Here is a 27,231-nt window from a genome sequence, read left to right as displayed (position 1 = left end):
GGCTGGACAGCTCCTTGGGGTTTCACAAACCTTGCTGACTCGTTTGTCCGTGTAACCCAGGGGAAGGGACCGCCAACAGGTCCGTGATTCAACACAGAAATACAAAAGACTACTGTAGGTCACCATCATGTTCAACAGACCTTCACTTCTTTGCCTGTGCTCAACGTAGGGGTTGAAACTAAGCCTGCAACTTCATGTGGGCTCGGATTTCATTTAAGCTTTGGCACTTTTGCACCCCTTTTACGCCTCACCGATGTCCAGGCCCTGATTTTACCCACAGTTTACGCCTGGTGAACATTTAGTGGGATGAAGTACCGCAGGCACAGTATTGGAGACATTGAGAGCACCCACTACGGCAAGTACCGCAAGTCGGTCAGTGCCTGGCCGAACCCCGATCGCTCTGTTGTATATACCCGTCCCCGCGGTCGGCTGAGCGGACTGCTCCAGGCTACCGGTGCCTATCCTACATCTGACAGGACCTGTCTCTCCTCAAACAAAATGTCGGCCTCTCCTAAGGAAAATCCCTCATCAAAACAGCCTCGGCCTCTAGCCTGCGTTCTGTGCCAGCGCCGGAAGGTGAAGTGCGATCGGAATTATCCGTGTGCAAACTGCGTCAAGGTACGAAAACGCATCACAAGACTCAGCATGAGGCTGTCTGTTCCTTCTCCCCATTTGCTTTGCCTCCTCTCATCGCGACGGGCGCTGATGAGCATCCCAACCATCTATGTTTCTTTCCACGTCTCCAATCTGTGCCAGCTTTTTTCCTGAGCCTGCATCGAAACGCTAATATGACAATGGAATAGTCCAAAGCAACATGCAGTCCCAGTATTCCAGCACCGGTGCGGAAGCGTAGACGACCCAATGCAGAGCTGCAGGCCAGACTTGCCCGATGCGAGGAGCTTTTGGCCAAGTATGCGGAAGCCAGCGAGGAGCCTCTGGATTTTGAGACCAAGACTGTTCCACCACAGTCCTCAAACATCCCGAAATACCAAAACAACGAACTGAATTGGAAGCCTGCTGGAAAGCTCGTCGTGGAAGATGGTGCTGTGCGGTTCATGGACAACTTCCTTTGGGCCACAGTTTACGAAGAGGTGTGTTCCCTATAACCAAATAAGTTTGAAGACAACTTGCTGATAATAGCCATACAGCTGCGCGGCATGAGAGAGCTTGTTGAACAAGAAGACGAGGCAGTTGAAGCAGAGCCACACGATTGGGACCCCGGAGCATCGATGCCCGACTATAGCGAGTATCTGCTTGTTGGCGGAAGTGCGGCCTACGACGATCCCCGAGACCTATACCCAAGCGCTGGTCAGATATTTCGCCTGTGGCAAATGTTTCTTGATCGGGCCAATTCTCTCACCAAAATCGTCCATGCTCCAACATTGCAACCCTTTGTGGTCGAAGCCGCCAGTAACCCTGGATCCTTGCCACACAATGCCGAGGCCCTTCTCTTTGCGGTCTATAGTCTCTCTATTATCACGATGACAGACGAGGAATGTATGACTATACTGGGTACTACATGCAAGACTGCTTTCCGGCGGTTTTCCTCCGGCGTGAGAACCAGTTTGTTCCGAGCAGATTTCCTCAAGGCCCATGATTTAACGACCCTTCAAGCTTTGGTTCTACATATGGTGAGGCTCTATCGCACCAAATCTCTGTTAAGTGTATAATATGCTGACTTTGTGGGAGATGTCAATCCAGGGGAGGTGCAACATCCATGGAGCGTGGATCCTCAACGGCATCTGTGTTCGTATTGCACAGAAAATGGGCCTCCATAGGGACGGGGAGCTTCTTGGTCTTCCGCCCTTCGAAACAGAAATGCGGCGCCGAATCTGGTGGCAAATATTCATGTTAGACTCAAAGTTTTCCATGATATCGGGCCTGAGCCAGTCGCTGCTCCCTCGACCAAGCGACTGCAGACTGCCAAAGAATTTGAACGACGCCGATCTTCATACTGGTGCGACGGAACGATATCAAGAACGCGAAGGGCCGACCGAAATGGTTATTCCGCTGTTGATCTACCAGATTGGCTTCTGCATCCATCAACAACAGGACATCGAGTCCCTCATGCTCCACAGCGAACTGAGCACCCTAAGTTCGGGCAGAAGAACCAAATTACAATCAGCTCAGATTAGCGGCTTTATCAAGACTCTCGAGGATCGACTGAACAACGTCATTGAGAAAAACTCCGATCCTTCTGCCGGCCCAGTACACGAGTTTGCAGGTCTGTTGAAGTCCCTTGTACTTCAGAAAATCAAGGAGACCAGTTGCACTCCGCAGGAGCAACCAGAATGGGGCACGGAGATCTTGACGCCGAAAGACAACCTCTTCAAGTGGTCCGTCATGGTAACGGAACAGAGCATCAATGCGTACAAGCTGAACAAGCATCCTGGGTTCCACTGGTTCCTGAAGCTGCTCTTTCAATATGATGTTGTCATCTTGATGGTAGGCCAGCTGAGCCAGCGCTTGACGGGAGCCTTGGTCGAAAGAGCGTGGCAACAAATCCCCGCCCTCTACGAGTACCATCCCGAGTTCCTCGATCCTTCTCAAGAGTACAACATTGCTCTGGGCAACTTCATCTTGAGAGCGTGGAAAATTAGAGAGGACTATCTTTGTTCTCGACACGGAATACAGCCAAACGAGCCAGATTACGTAGAGACACTTCGGAAAAATTTGGGGTCGCATCTGAGCAGATCTAGAGCTGGCACAGAGCCACCTCGGTCATTAGGACCCCACGGCCATCACCCCGCGGCCGAGGCGGACGATGGGCATCCTCCTCCCATGGATCAGCTGTTTTCGAGATATCTAAGCGCGAACGCCTCTTGGGATCCTTTGGCTATGCCAGACCCTGAACACATCAACAGACAGCTGTCCACATTTGATGGACTGGACATGGGGACTCCCACGGGCTGGTGACCTTAGCAGAGGGCATGTTTCACTACTATTGCAGGTCTTAGATGGCTCACTGGCCAGATAAGCACGTTTGATAGGTTCTTACCTGAAATTCTTTCTAGCTAGGAAGCTTACGAACCGTTTTTTAGTGTCTCCGATGCAAAATAGTGGTGTGGTCATAACCCAAAACAGATTCTAGTTTGAGTTTTGGGGGATATGTCACACATACGATGCAGATCGCTTTTAAAATTGAGATTCGATTGCGCTGGAAAAGTTTTTCATTCCCGACCCAACAGTCGGCTCGCTTGGGTTTACACGCCCGAACGGCGCTCGGCTTCCTTAAGTGACCCGAAGGCTCGGAAACAGGGCTATTGAATCAAGCGAGTTGCTTGGCGCTAGTCATTCCTCACTACCCACAAGCAGTGTAAATTCTGGGACACACCAACTGGCAGGCGTCGTATCTAGGACAACGCCATGAAACGCCTCAAAATTAATAAACAGCTGGCAGTTGTTCCTCCAAGGCTATAAACCGGCTTCCTATCACCAGAAGAGCTGCTGGACTATAACGTTATTACTTTTCTGTTCGTCACACACTTTAGTGTGCATACATTAGTAGATAACTGCCAACAGTGGGGAGATCTACCGCTTCACAGACTACCTGTATAGTCTCACATGCCCAAACCTTCATCAAGGAAGGTTTAACTATGGAGAGAAATACTTGATTATACCTGCCTCTTGTTTTACTTTAGCTTTGCCCATTGTCTTACGCTTGACCTTTATGGGCCCCAACTAGCGGGCCCATTGTCTTACCTGTTTTCTGCTTCCCCTGCAAGAGACGTGCAGGCGGTCGCAGTAGCCTTCCAGCCTAGCTTCACGTGAAGCTACTCCGCGCTGCGATGCCCTTCGGCCTGTCAGCTGCACAGCCCATCATTTTCAGACTGCAACAGCTTCCAACAGGGCTATGTCGCTGTTATATCTTACTTAAATGCATCTTTGGACTCTAACAAAACATTTAGACTCCTTAGAATATGCTTGTTGCCTCTGTGTCTGTCCAAGATATTGAACTGAGTGTCCTTGGTGAATGTTGAAGCATGGACACATTGTCAACCCAAGCCTAAGCGGTACTGTTGTATCACAGGGTCACTAAAGTGAACGAACGGCTCAATAGCAATTATTGGTGGATTCTCGTGGGTTGCAGAAGAGAATCTGATGTGAAGGGCAGCAATCGATGGAGGCTGTGATATGGCTGGCTGGACGGACCTACTCCGACGGAGGTAGATCCGTGTGATCTAATTGGCTCGGCTAGGCCTCTGGCTCCATTTCCCCATCGATAATCCGGTCGGCATTCCAATAGGCACCTTCGACATGCACGATCCGCGCACACACCGGCTTGGGCCTCCCTAACTCGACCCGTGGTCTTCGAAGGCGACTGGATTGGCCGAAGTTCTCTCTGGCATAGAGGACAGGTTTTAACGATCAATAAATCCTGTTCCAGGGACCGGCAACCCCAGAAGTGACAGCACGCTAGTGGAAGTACTCACGGGGACAGTGCCCTTTCTGGGAAGCAATCCCTGTAGCCTCCATAACCCTGTTTAAACCATCGAATCAGAAACACATATTTCTCACGTGCCTGGCAGTTTAGACGTTACGTTACGCGCAATTACAAGATTACAAGTAAATATCCGCTCCAGACCGAGAGACGTAAACACCACGATAAGGGCACGTGGCCGGCAAAGACCGGACCGGACCGAGATCAGAGGCGGAATGAGTATATAGTGAATTGTGTGTACGCCGGAAAGGTGAACGCGGAGCAGACTATGCGCCATTGTCGATTACGCGGTGAATGATGAAGATGGCATCAGTCAAATTCGGTCTCGTCTGTCTTGTGGCGAGTGTGGCTGGAAGCTCGAGGTCCCTTGCCCCGATCCAGGATATCAACCTTCCGGCCAGCGAATCTGCTGCACATCCGCTGGAGCACGTTGGTGCTAATGGCCCTTGGTTTGCAGGTATGAGCCCACTATCCTGGAAACACTAACTCATGTCACAAATTGACATTTGCGCACCAGGACCCAACGTCCATGGGATCTCGTCAGACATTCCGGATAACTGCATTGTCGATCAAGCGGCGTACGTTCTTCGCCATGGGTCGCGATACCCCGACCCCGGCGCTTACAATGGATGGGTCTCGATGCAGAAGCGAGTCAGTTTATCGACGTTATCTTGCACAACGTGATGATGATACTGACTCCAAGACACGCAGTTCCAGGATGCAAACTATACTGCTTCTGGCAGCCTCAGCTTTTTGTCAAAGTGGCAGCCAGCCTTGACGAACCCTTCGTCCCAAATCTCGAACCTCAGCCCGACGGGCTACAAAGAGGCGCTTGACCTTGGTTATACCATGCGGACCAGGTGACTATCCAGTTTACCCGGCGGGATGGAAATCATTTGGCTAACTAGAGACAGATATCCTGAACTTTATACCGAAGGTGACGACTTTATGGTTTGGGCCAACAACTACTCCCGGGTTCTTCAGACTGCAAAGCTTTTCGTCCGCGGTTTCCTGGGAACAAATGCTACGCTGTTCGGAGATGTAATTTCCGTAACTTCTCGAGGATTTCCTGGTGGCATTGGCGACTCATTGGCCCCCTCCGATATGTGTCCCACATTCAAGGACACCGAGGGAGGAGACTCCGTGACGAAATGGAACAGTGTCTACATCCCCCCCATCCAGGCCCGCCTACAGGCACTTATCAAGGGAAATCTCACTTTGACGCAGAACGACGTGTCTCAAATCCCTTATCTTTGCGGCTACGAGAGTCAAATCACAGGGCGTCTCTCGCCGTGGTGCGACATATTTTCCGACGATGAATTCCTCCAGTACGAATACTTCCAGGACCTTCGCTACTACTACGGAGTGGGCCCAGGCACCGACATCCCCAAAACAATGATGACGCCCTATCTGAATGCTTTAATGGGTATCTTCGACAAAGGTCCTTCGGTAACTGGCAAGCGCGAAGATGGGTCCTCTTTCAGCCTGCCAAAGCTCATCATGTCTTTTCTCAATGACGGACAGCTCAACCAGTTGGTGGCCGCTTCCGGAGTCTTTGACGAGCAGCAGCCTCTTTCCAGCACCGAGAAAGATGACGATCGCTTGTTTGTTAGCTCCAGATATACTACCATGCGAGGAACCATAGCCTTTGAGCGACTCAACTGCGTCGTGACTGGAAACGAGACGTTTGCCAGCACGCCCCGGAGGTGTAACTCCACACAGCCCCATCCACCAGCACAAGGCTCACGCAATGAGACATACGTACGCATTCGTCTCAATGATGCTGTCTATCCAGTACCTTCCTGCAAAGGCGGACCCGGCTCTTCGTGCTTGCTGGATGACTACAGAACATATGTTGCTAAAAAGCTTGAAGTCCAAGGCAACTGGATCAACAACTGCAACGTAACAACCCCAGGAGCACCGACGGAGGTCAAGGGAGCGAGTTTCTACACTGATCTTAGCAGTCCGTGGTTAAGTCATGTCGCTCCTTGATAAATGTTGACACTGGCACAGTACAGTTATCACAGCGATGTAACTTTGTATGTACAATAGTAATTTGCACATGAAGCTGTTCTCGGTAAAGATATTATGTACTAGAGGCTGAATGAAGGGAAAGGGTCGTCTTACATATTCCAGTCAAAAATCCCGACTCTGTTTGCTTTTGCTCTTTTCTTTCCCCAATACTTTGTTATGATTAGACGATAAGACCGTTATGAAGTCTTCCAGTTCGGAATGAATCATTTTCCCGATTCTGGTTGGCGTCGGGACTGATCGTTACCTGAGTCACTCACGGGAAGGCTGACAGGTACAGTATACATAAAGCATGCTTAAAGTTACTGACCCTCGTCGTTTGGAGATGCTTGGAGGCCATCAGGTAATGTGACTGATGTACATTGTATCTTATTTCTCCCACAATTAGCAAGGGTTGCCCGGTGTTCACGCAGTGGTGATAACCTAACAAGTCCGATAGGCATACTGAGGAGATGAGAAAGGTATTTCTAAGTTTGCGTTTAATGGAAATGGCTTTTTCCGGGAAAAGAATCACAAGGCAAAACTTTATACGAGGAGCTCCCAGAGTGACTGGTGTAGAAAAGGATGTTAACGTCGGGCACCCACTTTTCGCCCACCCCCCCATTTCGCCCACCCATAAATCCCTCATCAGCACACCTAACCTCCAACCTCCTCCTTTTTCTAACCATCACAACATTTACAGTTTTTATCCGAATGGCTTCATTTTTTCAGCATACCTTTTTCTTGCCCTTATGAGCGCATATACCGAGTATGAGGTCAATCAGGCCTTGGAAGCAGTCGCCAATGGGCAGTCCCTCCGGAAAGCATCAATCGAATGGGGTGTGCCACGTTCAACACTTCGCAGTCGCATCAAGGGCTGCCAACCAAGGCAACTTGCCTTTGCTGACCATCAGAGACTCTCTATAGGTCAGGAGGCTAAGTTGGCTGAATGGATTCGCATTCAGCATGCCCTTGGTGTTGCTCCAACCCATCTGCAAGTGAAGCTATTCGCAGAGAGGATCCTCCATGCTATGGGGGATACAGAGCCTATAGGGAAAGGTTGGATAACAGCCTTTCTGAATAGGAATCCTTCAGTCAAGGTCCAGAGAAGTCGCCCTATCGATTCTAGACGTGTTAATGGGGCATCTACTGAGGTCATCAGGGACTGGTTCAAGCATCTCGCCATGCTAGAGATCATCAGCATTAAACCAGCCAACAGATACAACATGGATGAGACTGGTATCCTTGAGGGGCAAGGATCTAATGGGCTGGTGCTGGGCATGTCTGAGACGAAGTCTGTTCGCAAGAAACAGCCTGGATCAAGGGCATGGGTATCTATTATTGAATGCATCTCTGCCCTGGGCCACAGACTGCATCCCCTCATTATATATAAGGGTATAACAGTCCAGCAGCAGTGGTTTCCTTTGGATCTTGGCCCTTATGAAGGCTGGCAGTTTACAGCAACAGAGAATGGATGGACAACAGATGCCACTGCAGTTGAATGGCTGCAGAAGGTCTTCATCCCTCAGACTGTCCCTCAGGGCAAGGAGGAGGTTAGACTGCTGGTCTTGGATGGGCATGGGAGCCATACAACGACGGACTTTATGTGGCTCTGCTATATAAACAACATCCATCTATTGTTCTTACCACCACATACCTCCCATGTCCTCCAGCCACTTGATCAGTCAGTCTTTGGCCCATTAAAGGCAGCCTATAGGAAGGAGCTTGGATACCTTAGTCATTGGAATGACTCTACTGTTGTAGGCAAGAGGAACTTCCTAGGCTGTTATTATAAGGCTGCCCTGGCAGGGATGACGATCCAGAACATTAAAAGTGGGTGGAAATGGACTGGACTATGGCCTGTTTCTATGGCAAAGCCCCTTATGAGTCGTCTGCTGCTCCCATCAACACCAACACCATCAGCATCATCTCATCAGACCTGCAAAGGGCAGTCTGGAGGCAAGGAGGAAGTCAAGGAAGGCAGGGGAGCTGAAGGATGGGCTTCTGTATCGTCTGCAGTGGCATGGTCGACGCCAAGGAAGATGAAGGATCTGGCTGGCCAGTTGAAGCTATTCACAGAGCTGGATAATGATGCTAGTACTCAACGCCTCCTTTTCATAAAGGTGAAAAAAGGCTTCAGCGAGCAGTCCTATAAGCTGGCAACTGCCCAGCATAATCTTGAGCTCCTGCAGGCCCAAGTCACCAATAATGCAGCAAGGAAAAGAAGGACAGTCCAGATCGACCCAAACACCAAGTTCGCCAATATCAAGGACATCCAGAAGGCTCAAATTGAGGCTGGCGAAAAAGAGGGTATCACGGATGAATCCAGCGAGTCTGATTTACCTAGTGAAGCTGAAAGCTGTATTGTGGTGGCATCTAGACGAAGTCAATAGTTAATTGAACTTGGTGGTTATGATGGGGATAGCCTCATTTATGGGTGGGCGAAATGGGGGGGTGGGCGAAAAGTGGGTGCCCGACGTTACTCATTGGATGTTTGACCATGCATCTTCCTAGACACATCAACTTAGACTTGGACCAATCACGTAGGCCAAGGTAGAAATCAAGCAAACATGCGGCACATCTTTTACAGTGGTTTTTTTTGAAACGCAATCTACGGAGAAAATCGGCACTTGACGAATTTCCTGGCAGAAATTCTCGCCTGGTCCGAAGGAAGCTTTGCACGGACTGATGCCACAACCACCTGTCGTATGCTTGGTCTCTCTGGACAACTCCGTCTTGACTGGTGATTGAAGTCCATGAAAACTTTGTTTAGCATGAATTGGGGTGCTGGGGTCTGGCTGCTGTATTATTTTCGTCGCCACATGCAAATTGAATTCCATGACAAGCAGAATGCCCCTCAATTTAAAATGTAGCAGTGCCACATGTTTGGTTTCTTGAGGTTTTCTTCCCCATTTTACCTTACTTTTTCCATGGTTGTTCCGTGTGCACTGGAGATAGGGATATGAAATAGGTGCAGTTCAATCCACAGGATGCGACGTCGTGATCGACTGCAATGCAACAAACGGAATTATTCTGTAACTGAACGAGATCTACAGCCCACTTACTGCTTCACCCATGTTGCATACAAGTATTCGCGTCGTAGCGATAAAGCTTTGTAGCCATGGCGGACGATAGGGTTGCCACTATCATCGGTTCGACAATAGGCATGATCTGCCTTACCACACTGGCTATATCAGTACGGATAATGGTCCGCTCAAATTTACGGGCATACGGACTCGACGATAGTAAGACACGTTATGGGCTTTAAATTTCTCTCGGCCAATCTAACTAATGGCGAAGTTCTCATCACGGCAAGCTGGGTGTGTGAATTTCATTAGAAACAGAAACCCTTGACAGAAGACGATGAGCTTACGACCCGTGCCCAGGCTTTTACGATCGCCATGTGCACTACAACACTCGTTTGCAAGTAGCTTCTACATGGTTTTGCTTGTTGTTCTTGCGTGCTAATTGGATCGTACAGCGGCTCATTCGGGGTTTGGAAAACATCACCAGGACATAAGCATTGCTGCTTACGAGCGATTTCTTAAAGTCAGTTATCTCGAGGACTTTGCAAACAGGTGGGCTGACGACATCGCAACAAAGCTTACCATTGTGACGTCTGCAACTTACAGTTATGGATTGGCGCTCGCCAAAATGTCTTTTGCAGTTTTATACATCCGCATGCTTCCAGGTCGGCGGCTGATAATGATGAATAAAGGCATCATTGCGTTTCTTTGCTGTCAGGCAGTTGAAGAAAGCCTAATTCCTGTATTTCAGTGCAAACCGGTTGCGAAGGCGTGGACGGTTGCGAAGGAAGGAGTATGCCTTGATCTTCCCGTACTTTGGTGGTGCGGTGTGAGTAAACCCCAGTACACTTGGCAGCCGTCAGGCTAATACTCGACCCAAAACTAGTTTGCCTTCAACCTTTGCTCGGACCTGATTCTCTTCATAGAGCCTATACCAACTCTATGGAGGTTACAGCTGCCGTTAGTCAAGAGACTCGGCCTTATTGCTATGCTCTCACTCGGCTTGATGTGCGACTTCCATCTTCGCCCTTCCACTCTGCTCGCTGCAAGTTAGCCACATTTCTAACCTATTTTCCAGGGTGGTTGCTATTTCTGTAATCCGGATGCATTCTGTTTCTCAAATGGGTCATGATGACACCTGTGAGTGTCTGGCGTTTGGCCACTCGTTGATATCCTGAGAACAGACTGACCCCCTCCGCAACAGATGACCTTGCGATCCCCATAATATGGTCTGAAGCTGAAATCAGCACCTTGATCGTATGCTCGTGCGTACCATCGCTGCGCAAAATGCTGCAGAAACTTTCGTGGTTTCGTCAAGTACCTGGGTTATCAAGCCCAAACATGCCACAAGAACCGATCGAAACAATCGGACAAGCAAGAACAAAGCCGCCTTTTCAGGGAAAGGGAGGTCAAAAGGCTGGGTGTACAGATGAGTCGGATTTGACGGGGACAACGGCGACTCATCCACTTGGCGTGATGAACCGTCCTCCTTTGATATCAGACGATGTCATAAAAGGTGCACAGGAAAGCATATGTGACGCTCCCAGAAAGTGTGCTGTGACCTTCAGTGGACTCGAGCTTACTTATTGATGTAGTGAGGAACAGGACAGATATACTCGCAACCCCCGCGACGACGCTTTCTCAAATTGGAGCCACCGACAATGCAAAAAAGGATGTTTCACTGGTAAACTTGGAACCGTAGACCTCAACACTAGTCTGTTGATTAATCGAAATGGTACGGATCGGTCGAAGAGCCATAAATTCAATTGTGACCTTTGGCTTGAGTGCAGACGGCTGGAGAGACCCGATCGTTTGCCGAAAAGGCCAGACGGGACCGGAGCAAAGAGGTGGGGCCAATCGGAGCGATTACCGGCGGCGCCCGCTCTGGACACCCAAAAAGTCAATGACGCATAGGATCCCTTGAGTAGCTGGCAACTTTGTTGCGGGAACACACCCCAGGACGATGTACACGTCATGGACACCTTACTGTCCAGAGTCACCTCGACCGGGGCGATGAAATGTGCGCTATTCTCCGTCATTTGTATTTGTCGAACCCTGACGCAGAACATCATGAACGTCATGCCTGAGCACTGTCCCGAGTCGCTTGGGTGCTAAGAGTGTGTATGTACACCCCATAATCTCATCGTGTCAAACAACAACACCTCCTTTTAATTTACCACACAAACCAGAGGCTTGGGTTCCTTACCAGAACAACGAGAACAATAGCAGCAGCAATGGGTGTCTCTCTCTCAACGGCCAAATGGCTCGCGCCACTGTCCTTCGCTGTCGACTTTGCAGCCCAGAACTATGGCATGCTCAGCTCTCCTAACATGAAAGATGTCCATGACGCCAACCTGTCATTTTGGTCACCGCAGCCCTTCTTCATCGCTGGGTTTTTCTTCCCCCAGCAGCTTTTTCAGCTTGCTTGGCTATGGCGCTTGTATAAAGCGGATGTCAGCGTCGAGCCAATGGATGCGGATATTGGAACGATGATTGATTTTGCACCATTTTACGCCATTGGTAACCTTTGTATCGCTAGTAAGTACAATCTTCTAAAATCATTGCCCTGGAGGATCGTCAACACGGTATGTAGGCTGACTAGTCGTGACAGCCTGGATGATTTTCTGGAACAGCTCGAACCTCAAAACTGCGAATATTTTTGTCACCATCAACAGTCTTACCCAACTTTACTTCATCTTCAAGCGTCTTCCGCCGATGAACACAAAGTCGATCAACTCAGTTCTCACTCACGTAGTTGCCAAGACGTTTGCCGGCATCGGAGTCTTGGATCTTCTGCACAACACTTCGGTCGCCTATTTCGTCCACCAGCAGCCGTCCACTACGTTGAAGGTGCTCACCGGCGTGGGATTCGGGCTGTTGGCCAGTGCTAGTGATTGGATCTTCGGTGGTTGTCTTGTTTACGATCTCGTTGCTCTCTCTGTTGGTCAGTCAGTCTATGGCAATGCCGATTGGAGCAGGCTGCTAGGTATTTTTGCCGGAGGTGCGGCTGCCATTGTTGGTGCTCGGAACTTGTTAAAGTAAGTTATGGGTGAAAGCAAACAGCGAGTCCAATACTGACGTTGATACAGGCCTCCATATATCAGTCAGTCTGTCGCAGGCTATCAACCTCTGTAGAGCAGGGCAAGACAACATACAGGTTGCATGAGAGAGAAGATTTACACTCCTGCATCTAGAGTGCTTCACAAAACATGTCGATATCATGACTTTTGCAACATTGTGGCGTTGCACTTTTGAACCTGAAGTTCGGTTGGTTGGGTATTCGACGACATGTCGGTCTTTGCCATACTCTTGTTCCAGTTACACCCGCCTGTATTTTACAAGGCCCAACATGATCCAGTTCTATCTTCATGCCTAATTAGTCTATGTGGTATCAATCGTATGTCGTACACTAGCACATCACGTATCCGCTATATTGCCCGCGTCTCTGCCCGAATATCTGCCCGAATATCTGCGTGAATGTTTATCCGCATGCTCATATGCTCCTCTACCGGGTTGGCGCCCAGTTCGACAGCCACTCCCGTGCCTTGTCCAAATCTCCTGAGGCTGCTTCACACGCGGCAATGCACCACTCGAAATCCCAAACCCCCTCACCAGCCAGCATCTGTGCCAGCTTCCTCCGCTTCTGTGAAGCCTCATCGACGCAAAAGTGCATGGGTTCCTCAAGTTGAGGAATACTTTGCACCAGAGGTTTAACGAGCGGTAGGGCAGCTTGAGCGCTGGTTCCCTTGGCCTCGAGCCCAAGATTAGCTCTGCCTGAGCGACACCATTCGTTCCCGCACCACTTCTTCCCACAGCCTGACATCAACTGACCGAGATATCTCCTCTCAATGCGGCGTCGAAGAGCCTTGCCTTCTGGGTCGTGCATGCTGACGTAGAGGGGGCCGAAGCACAACGAACAGAGGCCTAATTCGTTGCCAGGACCTTGTCCCATCGCTGTCCCTGAACCGACGGCGCCAGCGGATCCAACACCGTGAAGCGTTCGACCACAGTTCGCATTGCGACAAATGTCGGGCTTGGGCCGGGAAACCTTGTCCAGCTCGTGGTGCTTCATGTGTGCTGTCATGTCTCGCATGCGGACGATCTTCGAACACAAATGACAGTCCGTTGTTCGGGCGCCATCTGCCAGTTCATGTGCCGTGAGACCGGATAAGATTGTCTCTGCGGATGGGTTCAATGGATCGCCCTCCTGAGGCACTTCAAGATGACAGAACTGGCAAAGAATCAACTTCCCGGGACAGACGCTCGTCCGGTGTAGTGCCAGTTCTACTAAGGACGGCGCCGTGAAATCACAAGCCGGGCATTGGCATTCACTGTGCCGTATGTTGTCGTGCTTGGCTTTGCTTGCCGGGGAATCGCCAAATGCGTCATCATATTCGCAGTGCCAGTGCGCGTGCCACTCTGGCGATCCCTTCTTGAAGACGTGTTTGCATTTTGGGCAAACGGTATTGTTTCGCAAACAAAAGTTCTGATGAAGTACCATGGTTCGTTTGGGCACCCACTGCAGACAATTTTTGCACTGTTCCTCGTCCGAGGACCTTGTCACGCCATTGGCCAAATCAACAGGCATACCTTGCGACACGCCCTCGAGTGCAGCTTTGGCGCTGAGGCGGAAACTAAGTGGTGCTGTTCCATCAAGACTGGCCGTCAAGGGGTGGCCATAAACCGATATCAGCAGCATCTCTGCATTTTCGAGCTCGACATTCGTAGGCTGAATAGTGATAGAGTTTGTTCCGTCTTCGGCGGGCGTGAAGCTGCCGAAAACGTGCTCCGAGTCCCGGGGTTTGGCACGTTGCCGAGTGGATTTGGGACTTATAAGCAGGTCTACTGCGTCCGGGGAAGACATCTCAGAGAGGGTGATAGTCAGTGGCCGAGTCCGGTCCCAGGAGGGCAGTTCGTAGTCGACGTATTCTCCAGGTAGAACCTGGCCCGCAACCGGCTTCCATATGTCAAGTTCACCCCCTCTCGAGCTTCCATTCGCAGTACCAGGTTGGGCCTTAGCCATGATCTGGCGCAACGTCTCGCGGGCTTGCTCTTCGTTGAGAGCCTCGATATCAACCTCCAAATCGGTATCGACAACGCAGATGCCATCGCCTTCGGGCAGGAATTTGTCGACTAGGAACTTGAAGTGTTCGCCTTTGACGCCACGGACTGCCAGAACGGTGTCTTTTGTAAGGGTGGTATAACTTTCACGCAACTGGCGCTCGAGCAGCGACTTCCAGTTGTCGGGGTCATAACCTGCTTCGAGCGGTCTGAGACGAACGTAAATACCCTTGGGCAACTGCTTCGCGTGCACTGTCACCCTCGGCTGCGTTTCGGGAAGCGAATCTGGAAGCATGTCGCTGGCCAGGTCGATGGGTTCGGCATTGGCGCTCCGGCTGCCAAACTCGGTCGGGAGAATGCCCAAGGCCTCCATGAGATACGGGCCCAATGCGATCTCGCCTTCTTCGGCAGAGAACTCGCGAATGCCGGCGTAGACAGCATTTCCGTTCTTTTGGTTGACCAAACGGAACATCAAGGGGTTGGGTAGCTGCTGGGAGGTGTCGCTGGGTTGATATTGGGTCTGTTGGTGACGAGCATACGGGTTGAAGGGGTCGTAGGAGGTGAAGGACGAGTGAGAAGGCGCTGGCGGTCGGGGAGACGCAGCGAGCAGCTGTTCGAGTGCGGACTGGGGGAGGAGAATCTTGTCGCCGCGCAAGTCCCGGGAGGCGGATTTCGAGGAGGGTAATACTGCAAAGGGCGCTGACCACTCCAGTTCAGGTTGCGGAGGTTCGTCCATATCGGCTTCGCGCTGTGTGTGTGTTCGTTCGTGGTCTTGTTCGTGCGCGTCGCTTCTTGAATAATACCAGGGATTTCTCTTGACCTCCGGACTCGTCGTGACTAACGAGTTGCGGCAGGAAGGTCTCGGCGGGGTGGAGGGGCAATCGACGGGCGAATGGCTCTGTCGTGAAGAGATCACTGCTGGCGTTTGGAGTGTCGCAATCTGACAGGGGAGGGAGAAAACCAAGTATCGTATCGTATCAAATCGGTCGAGGTCGGACAGAGTATTATGGTTCAGTATTCAGACACGCCACTCCATGCTGGATCTTCCGCGAAATACAGCGGCGCATGGGGGGGGAGGGAGAGTCGCGATGAATCAGCAAAGCAATGGATGGTGGGGGTTTCTTCGGGATTCCATAGCACATCTAGGTACTTAGAAAGGACACCCCGGTGCATGCACAACCTGGCCACGATTGTATCGAGCCACGACAGCCACAATGTTCTAGGCCTCTTCTGTCCAGCTCGCGCCACAGCCAGCTCGTGCTTAATCTCGTGAGTGCTTATCTCTCTCACCGCTCGCGGGCCCGGGGGTGCCGAGACTGCCTAGTGGCGCCTGGATTGAAAAGTACCGCGGTCACTCTCAATAAGTAAACAGGCACCTGTCCTGCTTGGCCGCTTGGCTTCGCGCGCACAGTCAGTCAGGCACTGTTTGTTGCTTCAAATGTTCCCTGTCGGCGGTCGCCAAAAACAGCCGAAACCAGACTGCGTGAGAAACCCCGACCCCGAGGCCCCGGACTGCCACTCCGTGAGCCCCGGAGCGCCATGTCAGCTAGCGGATCAGCGCGCCGAAACGCTCTCCCCAGAATAGGTCAGCAAGGAAAGGAACCATTTTCCATCGGCCAAAACATGCCCCTCCTCTATTGTTCCCAGACGGTGTCACGCAGGAGACAACACCTCTGCAATGGTTGTTTGGGCTGAGCCCGGTCAAAACAAGACGTCCATATACATGGCATCTCACATCTCACAGGGCTTGCTGTGCTTCCCCTGTCCCGGCCTGGTGTGATGGACAGCCACGGGCGGAATTGAATGGTCGTAAATCGGGTGAGGCTGTCAGAGTGGCAGCGCAGCGTGGAGCAGGAACCGTTCATAACCAGGCAGGCCTTCGTCTCTGGGACACCATAATCAAGGAGGCACGCTCAGTGAGTTGTGCTGGTTGCGTTGCGTTGCGTTGCGTTGCGGTAAAGTAAGGTAGGGTGACATGCACGCAAAGCTACTGCAATCGGAAGGTCATCGCCCACCAGTCAGTCAGGGCAGTTTTAAGCGGTTGGAGCGGCTAATCTGGTCCTCCAACGGTTTCAAAGAGAGACCTGCACAGCTAGCCAGCTTAGATCTGATGGGACGGGATAAGATAAGTCCAGACAATGAACTGACTTGCGAAGCGACGGAAACCATCCCGGCCGTTGCCTCTGGCGGCAGCGCTCGGAAATGCGCTTCAGATCCGCAGGGTCTCTCTCACTCATTCGATCTGTTATTTTGATGAGAAGCGCCTCAACACCTGCCATCAGTCCAACGATGAACGGCCCCCCTTGTCAATTCACTACATTTCTTCCCTTGCTCGCCACCACCCCCCGTCCGTTGCCTTTCCATACCTCAGCCCATACGATGTCGGCTTTCCTCCCTTTCCGTTAGCTGTCGTGTTTTCCCAGATGGGCGCATGATGCCACGTTCACGCATTATCATGATACGCTCTCAAGAGACCCTCAGCATCGAACTTTTGACGTCGAGGTGCCAGCGCAAAGGGCCTGCTCGCTGTTACTCTGCGTTTGCCAAGACTGCGCCTGACGGCGGGTTAAAGCTCTGCCGTTTCAACCGCACTATTCTTTGCCTCTCTGCCCCATATGATGGCTCGCTCCATTGACTGACTGGACACGGCCGATCCGGGATCCTTCATTCAGGGTCCGACCCCAGATACCACCCCACCCACCACCCTATGCATGCCGACAAGACCTGCCCTGCTGGGTGAGTGGGTGAGTGGGTGAGTGCTGCCGCTGGATGGGCGGGGCGGGCGGTCGTTTGTCACTCATGCGTCTCTACCTGCCTTCTCCCATCTCTGTGCTGCTTGATTCTGCCCCAACCTCCAATAAGTAAGAGAACAGAGGGCCAGACAAGAGAGAATGGGTTGGCGTGAAGTGGAAAGGGTGTGGACCAACTTCCTGTCTCTCTTTCTCTTTTTCTCTCTTGGACATCAATCCACTGGGAACTTGGACCGGCCTAGCCTCCTGAGCACTAGCCTGCCCGTGCTGCATCTCTCGGCGCATCTTGTCGACGGTCTCCGTAGTGTACAACGTAGGCGGCGGAAGACAGTCCCAGTCCCAGTCCAGTCCCCCTTGCTCCAATGTACATCCGCTTGCCTGTCTCGACTCTGCTTCACGGAGCACCTCCTCACCGCAAAGCTAAGGATAGACAGACTCTCCCACGTTTCTTGTCTTGTTTTGTCCGGACACTAGTCCACCGTCGCCTCTCTCGTACCTGGCATGGTTCGACGCCGTGGATATTTAGACCGACACCTCGTCCTGCTCGATAATGCTTTTAGGCTTGTAGACCTGCCCACCACCAAGCTAGAGCTCTCTCTCCGTCTTCCTCTGTGTGCCTCTCTCTCATACTCCCTATGTAAACCGTCGGCGTTATCACCAGCCCAGACGCCGATCGCGATTGCGCCACTGCCAGCGAAACCGCCCAGCCAACCTTGAAGGCCATTTCCGTCCCTCTCTGTTACTATTCCTTTTTCTCCCTCTCTCTTTCTGTTCTTCCTCCTTCGACATCTTCACCACCTATCTCCTGACTTGATCGCCGCGAACCTTTGTGGTTTACGGCCGTCACACAACTCCTTGTCCCTGCTTCCCCGGAACTCTCCACCGCGCGCGTTCGCCGTAACATGCTCCCGGACGTCCAAGACGCCTACACGCTTTACGGGAACCCTGCCACAACTCTCCTCTCCCTCCTCTCCAACCCTCTCATCCTCGCCCATACAGCTCCTCATCTCTCCGCCTACGATCGCCTGGTTCTTGCGTCCACAAGCCGAGCATTCCGAGAACTCATCAAGCACACCTCGGGCGTCTTCAGGCACCTCGACCTCGCCCAAGTTCGTGGCGCGCAGTTTGACATTGACGGTATCGACCGCGGGGGCGAAGTCTGGCGCAACGCCCAGCTCGACGGGAATTTGACTGAAGATGAGTGCGTCTATCCCCCCGTTCCCCACCTCCAACAGTCGAGCCCCCTTTTCTTGATCGCCAGAAGCCAAACGGCGCAACTGTCGGCTGATGCGATGATCTCAACAGTTTCTACTCGGGCCCGCTGAGAGGCATCTTGTCCAACATTCGCCGACAAAACATTCTCCAAGATGTGCAGACGCTGATCCTCGATGGTCTCTCCGTAACGGCCGAGCTCTGCCACGAAATCATCCTCGACCCGGCCTACAACGTTCGTCTTCTCTCTATCCGCGGCGTCAAGAACCTCAACGAGCGCAAGCTCTGTGCTTCTCTCCAGTATGCCTGCAGACCGTCACGGCCCGAGGGCATGCCTCGACTGAAAGGTCTGTACGTCTTTGGTGCCAAAGACGCTCCACTGCTGCCGATGACGGCATCGGGCGTCTCGTCTAGGACAGTTGGGACACCTTCGCAAGGGGCGCAGATCGGCGCAGGTTGGAACGCCAAGTCGCAGCAGGCCCTGACCTCCTCCCTCCGCAGCGAGGGGGAAGACTGGTATCAGAAGAAGGGCCGCATCATCGCACGGCCGTTGGTGGAGGAATGGGCCAACGCCTTGGTCGATTGCTACGGCATCATCGCATTTGATGGCCTGGCCTGCACCGGTCCTCACCACATGAACTCGCCTGCGTACGGCAAGGTGAGGATCCCGCCGACAGCCCGTCACTGGGCCGTGGCCACGGTCGCTCTGGGCGGATGCGCCGGGTGCGGCGCCGCTCCGGAAGGCATGACGATCCACACCGGCACGCCCGCGATCGAACGTCCGCTCCTCTCGCCGCCGCCGCTCCTGACATCGTCGGTCAAGGCAGCGACTGCGCCACACTCGGGTCCGGAAGCCCCTTCGTCGTCCTTTGTCGCACGATGCATCGACTGCCTCCGTGAACGGTATTGCGCCGGTTGCGACAAGTGGTGGTGCGAGGAATGCTACCAGGCGCCCGGCGCCGTGACGGAACTGGCCGACTCGGACGTGATTGTCGTCGACGCCGAGGGCGGCACCTGGGTTCAGCACCAGGAGCACGAGATCCTGCCCAAGATCAAGGTACGAAACGGCGCCTGCTTCCCGGACTGCATCATGGGCGAGGTCATGGATGCGCAGAGGGTGTTGCTGCGCTGACGGTCCGACGTCCGACGTCGTTCGCCGTCAGGCATAGCCTGTTCCAAAGTGTATGCCACGCCACACATGCTGTCCATGTCACCTCGTTCTCGGTCGGAACCCTTTTGCGACCATGGTTCACTTGCGAAACTCTATGCATGTTCTTACCTCCATCAGAAAGACCGAAAATGCTAATGAAGGATCTGCTCAGGCTCGTATCACGAAAAGCTGCTGGGAATGCGGGAGCAATGTGAGTTCGACTCGAGGCCTAGACCGGAGCCCAGGCTGACGGCAACGAAACAGTGTCACGATTGCATCGAACGCACCCAGAGGCTCTGTAGAGGCTGCTGCGGCGGGTACTGCATGGTACACAACGAGGGATCAACTTCGACTTTCGTAAGGCTACTCCTACCTCTTGCCATCCACATGTTGTGTGATCCTGCTAACTCTGTTCATAGTGTGACTGTCCGATCTCCCCGACCTTGTGGAATATGCTCAGATCGCTGACATTCGATAGGGTGCTCGAGCCGCGGTCGCTTTTTGCGACACCTCTAGGACATTTCCCTCCGGCACCTGACGATGGTTTCAGTATCGGTCTTCGCGCCTGAACAGTCTTGGCCATGCCAGTGGAAGCCCGAGAAGGACCGAAGAAACCGATTGCGGAGAGGAACTATGCCTTTTAGTAATATACGGTTGACGCTCACACGGCACTTTCCCACTCCTGTCGAATAAGAAGAGCAAGGCTGGGGAGCGCGAAGCCCCTGCAGTCTTGGAGGGTAGACATTTCTTTCAGGGCAGCATACGCGTGCAGCGTGCGGGTTCTCAGCAACAGTCTTTTGTGTCTTTTACCAGATACCCTTGAAGCGCAGCGTTTGAGACGTCAGTTGTGCAATAGCTAACCTAACGGCAATATACCATCTCAATTCTCCTCTCATTCTGCCTTACTTTCCGCCATCATGTCATCCGTTACGCTAAACAAACGGTGAGGCGCCAAACCTTCCGAATCCTCGCCGCAGTGTCACCGTCGTAACTTGTCATTATCAGGCTGGCCATGTCTCCTCGACATGACCGACTCTGACTGTTTCTCGTGAACTATGGTCGAACCTGACTCATCTCGCCCGGCTGACCAGAGAGGCGTAAGAGAAAGCATGCGATTATGGAATCAAGATCACATCAGCAAGGCATATATTGTTGGCGTCGGAGATGCCGGAAACGTTTCTTTTACCACGGTCAGGTCACACCGCTGGAAGCCGTGTACCGCTGATTCAAAACGCTCGTCGTACAGAATGTACACTTGTCACCACAAGTCTCGGGGTTATGTGAAGACAGACTTTGCATTCTCAAGGTCCAGATTTATCCAAATTCTCTTCCCAGAGACGTTTAGGTGTACCTTCCTTCGGCCGAAGAACTTCTTGACAGGCCTTACCAAGCCTGAGCCATCTCTCAACTGTTCTCACTCCCAGAAAACTGGATATGATATGACCACTGGCGGCAGACGATACTAACCACACCTCTTGAATCACTTTCTCAGGCTGGCATATTGGAACGGTCACGCAAACGGCGAGAATTATGATGAGCTATCGTAGCAGGACCGTGTCGTAGAAATCTGTCTGTGCCAAGGGTACTCAGGTGGCGCTCAACTACAAACAATATTGAGGTTAGGGAGAAGGTGTCACGGGGTTCTTCCCATCCGTTTCCCTGTTTCCTATCTCATGCTTGCTTGACGGGCGAGGCTGGGCCTCCTTGACTGCTCAAGTCGAAAATGTTCTCTCGGTGTCCATCCAAGGACTCTTGTAAGTATCGCTCTTATTGAAGCCCACCTGATGACTTGGGTCGTACAAGCATTCTTCCTGCAGGCATCACTTGAGGAAGTTAGAGGCACGATTCGGCGGGCCTGCGCCGCGGAGTCTCCTGCTCGACATTCCGCAAGTTCTGTGAGCCACCTCTTGCTACGTGGCCGGGCGAATTAATCTACGATGGCGACGCCTTTTCACGATAAGACGAATCGATGTTCCACCACAGCCTGCCACAAGGGACTCAGATTCTCTATCGTTTCACAAGACCCCCCTCTGCACATGGAGTTCCTTCGCCAAATTGTACGACCCCATAAGCTGGGAAATACTTGGGAAAGTGTAAGCTGTATAGTTTCGAAATCAACGGTCCGATAAGTCGCTCGTGCTGACCATCCTCGCGGTCCAAAAGTTCGCCATTGTCCCGCCCGGAGACCATTCTGGCCGCTTAGTTTGGTGTACTCGAAGCTGCCTGAGCATCACAATGCCCCTCCACGACACCGCTTACCACGCTCCTGTCGACTTCCCCGGATGGGCCCGATTGTGGTCACAAAAGCGGACAAGGCGACCTAGACACGCGTCTAACCACATCGACTGATATAAGGTCGCCCCGTCCTGGTCCGCCAGACAGTATGGAGCCAACAGTGATAAAAACCCATGGATTGAGTTGGACGCCTTCCTTTGGACGCCTTAACCTTGTTTACCTCGTCCAACATGATCGGCATGATCGCCTCTTCCATGACGCCAAAGAGCCTTTCTGTATTGCTTCTGTATCTATTCGTAGTGGCAATAAGCGCTACGGACGACACGCTGCACCCAGATCTCGTCAGGTCGCTGAGAACAAGTCCGACGGGGCTTGACAAGATCAACAGCCTCTCCGACGATAAAGACTGGACATTCAACTACTTCGCCCACCCGTTCCACACCCACACCCCTGGCGGAGTCGTCAATGCCAACGCCGCCACATTCCCGGCAACCGTGGGGAACGGCATGACCATGGCCTGGATCAGCCTCGGCCCTTGCGCCATGCTGCCGCCACACTACCATGCTCGTGCTTCCAATTACGTCGTGTCGGTCGTCGGGACCACCGAAACTTTCATGACCCTGGAAAACGGCGCTCGCATGGTGAAGACCAAGCTGGAGCCCGGGATGATGACCATATTTCCCCAGGGCAGCCTGCACACCATGCAAAACACGGGTGAGTTGATCTCCTCAGTCCGACACGCTGAACCAAGGCTGACCGACGGACCCAAGGTTGCGAAAACGCTACTCTGATATCTGCTCTGAGCTCTGAAGATGCCGGCACGCACAACGTCGCCAACGGGCTTTTCGACCTACCTCCAGCCGTCGTTGCCGCAGCCTTCGGCGGCAACCCCCTCTCTGCCAAGTTTGCGCAGCTTCGCCGCGATATACCAGCAGTTGGCACCGGTGCCTCGATTGGCACTGCCGAGTGCCTTCAGCGTTGTGAGGCCAGCGGGACCAAGTAGGTGGAGTCCATACATAGTACGCTCGTGCTCCGATTCGCAACGAAAAGACTTGAAGCTGACACTGTGGTAGGCAGTCTGTTGTAACTTCAGCAAACCTTTCGGGGAGGCCTAAGATTGGCCCCGAGAGCTAGGCAGTATAAAGTCTCTAGGCAATGTGTTTCTAGGGTTCGGCGTGTTTCTTCGAAGTTCTGCGGACTATGTTTCTTGTAAAAGTCGTGTTCGGGCGGCCGTATTGGCTTGCTTGGACTTCTGTAATGCATACCAAGACCATCCGAATCGTGGTAGAAAGTTGACCATGGCCAACTTCACGCCGACTCGCACGTGTAGTAATAATGTCAGTCACCGGCGGTTCCAGAGCCAAACTTGCGGGCGACCCATGCGGCGCCATATTCTTCGTATTCCTGCTTCGTGACAGAAAACTTGTGGATGTCAGGGTGCTTGGCCAAGTTGGCACCGCCCTCCCAAGTACTAGTGATGGGGTTGACGGGATGTGCCACCCGTACAATACAGGCGTCGGGGACTCTCTTGACAAGTTCTTTCTCCAGTCGCTGAATGAAGCCGGGAAACAAGGCGTTGCCGCCGACAACGACGATATTAGCCAACAGACCAGGCCAAAGCCCGATGGGCAGCTCAGAGAGAGACTGCATAATGACATCCGCAAGACCGGGTTGACGAAGGCCAATATCAGAAGGCTGGAAGAGCAGCTCAGGGACAGAGAAGCGCTCATTCCGAAGCGTCAGTATGTCTTCGTCGTTGTCCGCGGCTCGTGCTGCCATCTTCCTCGCTTTTGTGTGCATCGCAGGGTCGTAGTCTCGAACGATACCCTTGGTTCGGGTGTGGAAATCGGGCAGGACGTAGTCTTTCGCAACGCCGGCCCCTGTCACGTATTGCTCCCTTTTCTCGCCTCTGGTGCCCTTCCAGGTCTTCTCGAGGTCGCCGTTGAAGTCCATGGAAACGTAGCTGACCTGTTCCTTAATCTCGTTGACAATGTAGGTGTCGTTGCGCATGTCGTAGTACCTCAAAGACAACAGACGCGTCAGGTAGTTTGTCATGAGTTTCCCTCCGACGTCGAGCCTGCGTACAGCGGAGTGCAGGGGCCTGCCGTTCAGAAGAGGCATGACGATGGTGTTGGAGTAGCCTGAATCGATCAACAAGACAACTTCGGCCGGGAGATCGGGTGTCGTGTTCGGGTCTCGAGGTGTTTGAAGGATGCCTTGGACGTCGTGGTAGGCATTGAAGGAGGCGCCTAAGGGGGCAGAAGCAAGTCAGATTAAAGCCATACGCACGCAGCATGGGGTTAGAGACGCCTGTGGGTGGAGTGGCATACCTATGCCGCGGTAGTAGCTTGCGAATTGGTACTCCTCGAAGACGATCTGGTCACAGTTGGACTGTAATACGGGTAGCGAATTGGGCTGCTCTGCCAGGAGCAACCTGGTCTCGGAAGGGTCGCATTTTTGAGGAGCGCTGTCGTCGAAAAACTCATGGTCCCAGATCTCCTTTTGAGCTTCCCAATTGACGATAAAGCCCTTCTCCACCGGTCGTCGGAATTGGATCTCGCCAAAGTCGCGGCATTTTTCGACGTCGGACGCGACATAGACCTTCCTTGCTCGGTCTCGGGCGATGCAGTTAGGAATTACTCGCGGCTCGTCAGTGAGCTCTTCGGAAACGAAGCCGGCCTTGATGGTGTAGCCGCCATTGTCGAGCACAAGGGTCCGCGATGGAGGCGCAGGGCCTGCAGATTTGCTTTTGCGACCGCCGACCATTGAGGAGAGACGCGCTGCTGCCGCCTTGTGCTGTGCAAGCTGACGGTTGGTGATGATGGATCGGCCACGATCTTTCGGAACTTTTTCTGCGAGGCTTTCGCAAGCTCCAATACCGGATGCCAGCTCCAATTGGTCCTTTCCGGTGGGTTCTCGTTGATCAGTGGTCGGGCAAAACGTCACCGCGCGTTCTGCTGAGGTAATACAAGCATTAATCCCCGTTATTGTGAACACAACGCTGGAATTTCCCCCCCCCCTCTCTCTCTCTCTCTCTCTCTCGGCAGTGAAACGATTTGGGTCATTGTTGAGCTTGGGCTGCAGTGTAAGAAAAAGGCCAGAAGATACCTACCTGCGACGGTTGACGTGTCGTCAACCCTCTATGGTGGAACTTTGGCGAATGCTCCCGCGTTTGCATAGTTGAGTCCTGCTTTACAGCTTCTATCAATTTTCGATTTGCGCACCTACAACTGACAGTCCAAAGCTACATCGGTCTAAGCACGCAGTGTTTCTCTCCAGCACCGATTCAAAGGTTACCCATACATTGGCAACCATTGTCGATACCACCTCGCTGAGAACCCCTGGTCCAATTTGGGTGCTTTAAAGCACACGCGTCCGATGATGGTTGACGGCGCATGTAGTCTTGGGCGCCGGCTCGATCCCTCTGTATTCCCTGGGGGTTGAAATGGAGTCAGGGGGGGTCAGCCGTTGAAAAACGTGTTTCAATGAAGAAGAAAAAACAATAGTACGGATGTTTTCACTAATCTATTAGAGAGCTGTGGTGTGGCTGGACGTGTAAATGGCGTTTGGCATGCTCACCGCCACCAAAATGGTGGGATGGATGTCTCAGAGCATCACGCGACAGTGTTGTGGCATTGGTTACAGAGAAAAAGCGACAGACAGGAGGGTGTATGACCGGAACGCATCAGGCAGCCCGTAAGAGACATGGGAATGTCATCGGTATCTGATAGACCGGCAATACGCTTGTCAAGACGCCAGGCGCCGGGCTCTGGTACCTATATACTCGAATGCTGCGTCCAAAGATTTGCCGCAGAACAGCACATGCTAGACTGAGCGTGTGAATTAAGGTCAGTCTCGAACTGGAACCAGCTGTAGGCAGACCAAAGCAAACGACCGACCGGCTAGGCAAACTTGGCGGCCATGTCGTGACAGGGCTGGGGTCAGATGGGAACCACTTAAGCGAAGACGACGTGGTGAAGCTTAATTGCCTGTCTGATATTGTCCAGACCAGGCGGTTGTTGAGGTGCATTGCTCTAGTGGCAGCGGTTGACACGTGGACGAGGGTAGACAGAAGGGCTGTGAATTCGACATGCGCTTAAGCCTGGGAGGCACCATAGCTCTCTGGCAAGATCGGCGCGTGCAACTTGCGAAGTGATGTGCGCATGAAGCTGTCGGAGGGCAGACCATGGATGAAGGCTGGAGGGCGTGAGCTTCGCAGTGTTGGGCCCTGAGGAGCATTGGACGACGGGGGTCAAGGTGGGGCTTGCACTTGGATAAGACAGGACGCTTTCGTTCGAGTTGGGGACATCGTGGAAAACCAACTGATGATGTTTTGATAGCGATGCGTTTCTGTTCATGCCATTAACCACCAACTGACTCCCTCAGGTCAACCATGTCCAGACGGAAGGGGAGACGGGAATTGGGTTGGAACAGCGCGGGTGGACCTACTCGCCCCTTCATGGTCGTTTTGGGCTCGGGCAGTCTTCGGACACCCAACGTACCTAGAGAGGCATAGATACAAAGATGGTTGGTTATAGCAGCAGTTGAGGAAGGGCGCGGGGCATCCCAGGCCGGCCTCAGTTCAACGCATCGTAGACGACAAGGTCACAGATGCATGTGCCCAGCAGAGTCGGGCTTGCCAATGTATCCCTGTGCGGGGAAATGCATGCGACGACGATACCTACCTCCGCATAGAGACGAGAGCAGGTGCATGTTGGGCGGGCGCCGGGGGAAGGGGATAACGGCCGATGGGGCCTGGCCCCACCTGGCTCCATCTTCCGCGCAAGCCTCTTGCTCCTCTGCTCTGCGCAGTGGTACTTCTGAAGTTCTGACGACTACTTGTACCTAATCAAGGTACCTATTGAGGGTATTCGTGCCTAGTAGATCAGCATTACCTGGCAGCCGCATGGGTAGCACAGTAACCACCTGGGAACGTGCTTGAACGTGCCTGATGTCTCCGGAATGGCGGCTGGTCTGTGCAGTCGGGGTTTCCGTTCCGTACTGCAGTTGCTGCAGTTGCGGCTTCCTCCCACTTCCTAGGTGCCTATGGTAGGTAGGCCAATAGATAGCCAAGGTGTCCAGCACCTGGAAATAAAGGAGAAAATAGAGGATGGGAAGCAGGGGAAAGAGAAAGAAAGGAAGGAAGGAAGGAAGGAGGAAAGATGGAAAGGTGGAAGAAACCCAGCATGCAACATGTGGCTCCTGCTTGCCCAGTGCGGTGAATGTCTGGATTCCACCGTCAGCACCCTCCTAATCCTAAGAGAGAAACTCTCAAGCTAAGAAACAAGCCTGGGCCGGTCCAGCGAGCGATCTCGGTCCAGACTGTCGCTCGTCTTCTCCTGAGCA

General features: G+C 52.7%; 7 protein-coding genes across 7 annotated transcripts; 5 read left to right on the top strand and 2 right to left on the bottom strand.

Annotated features, from left to right (window-relative positions):
* Positions 1–127: 127 nt before the first annotated feature.
* Positions 128–2,916, top strand: CH63R_06935 (C6 zinc finger protein; the record flags this gene model as incomplete). Its single annotated transcript, XM_018301910.1, has 5 exons — positions 128–165; positions 303–618; positions 804–1,091; positions 1,149–1,631; positions 1,690–2,916. 5 exons carry the CDS (start codon positions 128–130, stop codon positions 2,914–2,916), a joined length of 2,352 nt encoding a protein of 783 aa, XP_018159760.1.
* Positions 2,917–4,735: 1,819 nt separating this feature from the next.
* Positions 4,736–6,433, top strand: CH63R_06934 (histidine acid phosphatase; the record flags this gene model as incomplete). The annotated part of the gene is made up of 4 exons (XM_018301909.1): positions 4,736–4,898; positions 4,959–5,092; positions 5,153–5,301; positions 5,356–6,433. The coding sequence occupies 4 exons, from the start codon at positions 4,736–4,738 to the stop codon at positions 6,431–6,433; spliced, it is 1,524 nt and encodes a 507-aa protein (XP_018159759.1).
* A 5,278-nt stretch (positions 6,434–11,711) lies between these two features.
* On the top strand, positions 11,712–12,612 carry CH63R_06933 (uncharacterized protein; the record flags this gene model as incomplete). The annotated part of the gene is made up of 3 exons (XM_018301908.1): positions 11,712–12,015; positions 12,089–12,515; positions 12,567–12,612. 3 exons carry the CDS (start codon positions 11,712–11,714, stop codon positions 12,610–12,612), a joined length of 777 nt encoding a protein of 258 aa, XP_018159758.1.
* A 370-nt stretch (positions 12,613–12,982) lies between these two features.
* On the bottom strand, positions 12,983–15,274 carry CH63R_06932 (Ubiquitin fusion degradation protein; the record flags this gene model as incomplete). The annotated part of the gene is made up of 1 exon (XM_018301907.1): positions 12,983–15,274. One exon carries the CDS (start codon positions 15,272–15,274, stop codon positions 12,983–12,985), a length of 2,292 nt encoding a protein of 763 aa, XP_018159757.1.
* A 2,916-nt stretch (positions 15,275–18,190) lies between these two features.
* Positions 18,191–19,632, top strand: CH63R_06931 (Ubiquitin fusion degradation protein; the record flags this gene model as incomplete). Its single annotated transcript, XM_018301906.1, has 2 exons — positions 18,191–18,489; positions 18,594–19,632. 2 exons carry the CDS (start codon positions 18,191–18,193, stop codon positions 19,630–19,632), a joined length of 1,338 nt encoding a protein of 445 aa, XP_018159756.1.
* A 2,483-nt stretch (positions 19,633–22,115) lies between these two features.
* Positions 22,116–22,888, top strand: CH63R_06930 (Spherulin-1A; the record flags this gene model as incomplete). The annotated part of the gene is made up of 2 exons (XM_018301905.1): positions 22,116–22,599; positions 22,656–22,888. 2 exons carry the CDS (start codon positions 22,116–22,118, stop codon positions 22,886–22,888), a joined length of 717 nt encoding a protein of 238 aa, XP_018159755.1.
* Positions 22,889–23,223: 335 nt separating this feature from the next.
* CH63R_06929 (Actin-like protein arp-6) lies at positions 23,224–24,651 on the bottom strand (the record flags this gene model as incomplete). Its single annotated transcript, XM_018301904.1, has 2 exons — positions 23,224–24,134; positions 24,216–24,651. The coding sequence occupies 2 exons, from the start codon at positions 24,649–24,651 to the stop codon at positions 23,224–23,226; spliced, it is 1,347 nt and encodes a 448-aa protein (XP_018159754.1).
* Between the last annotated feature and the right edge of the window lie 2,580 nt (positions 24,652–27,231).

The sequence above is a fragment of the Colletotrichum higginsianum genome, chromosome 4 (assembly GCF_001672515.1).
Source record: "Colletotrichum higginsianum IMI 349063 chromosome 4, whole genome shotgun sequence".
Classification (NCBI taxonomy): Eukaryota; Fungi; Ascomycota; class Sordariomycetes; order Glomerellales; family Glomerellaceae; genus Colletotrichum; species Colletotrichum higginsianum.
The sequence above is the reverse complement of the archived record's forward strand: the minus strand, read 5'-3'. Positions and strand labels throughout refer to the sequence as shown.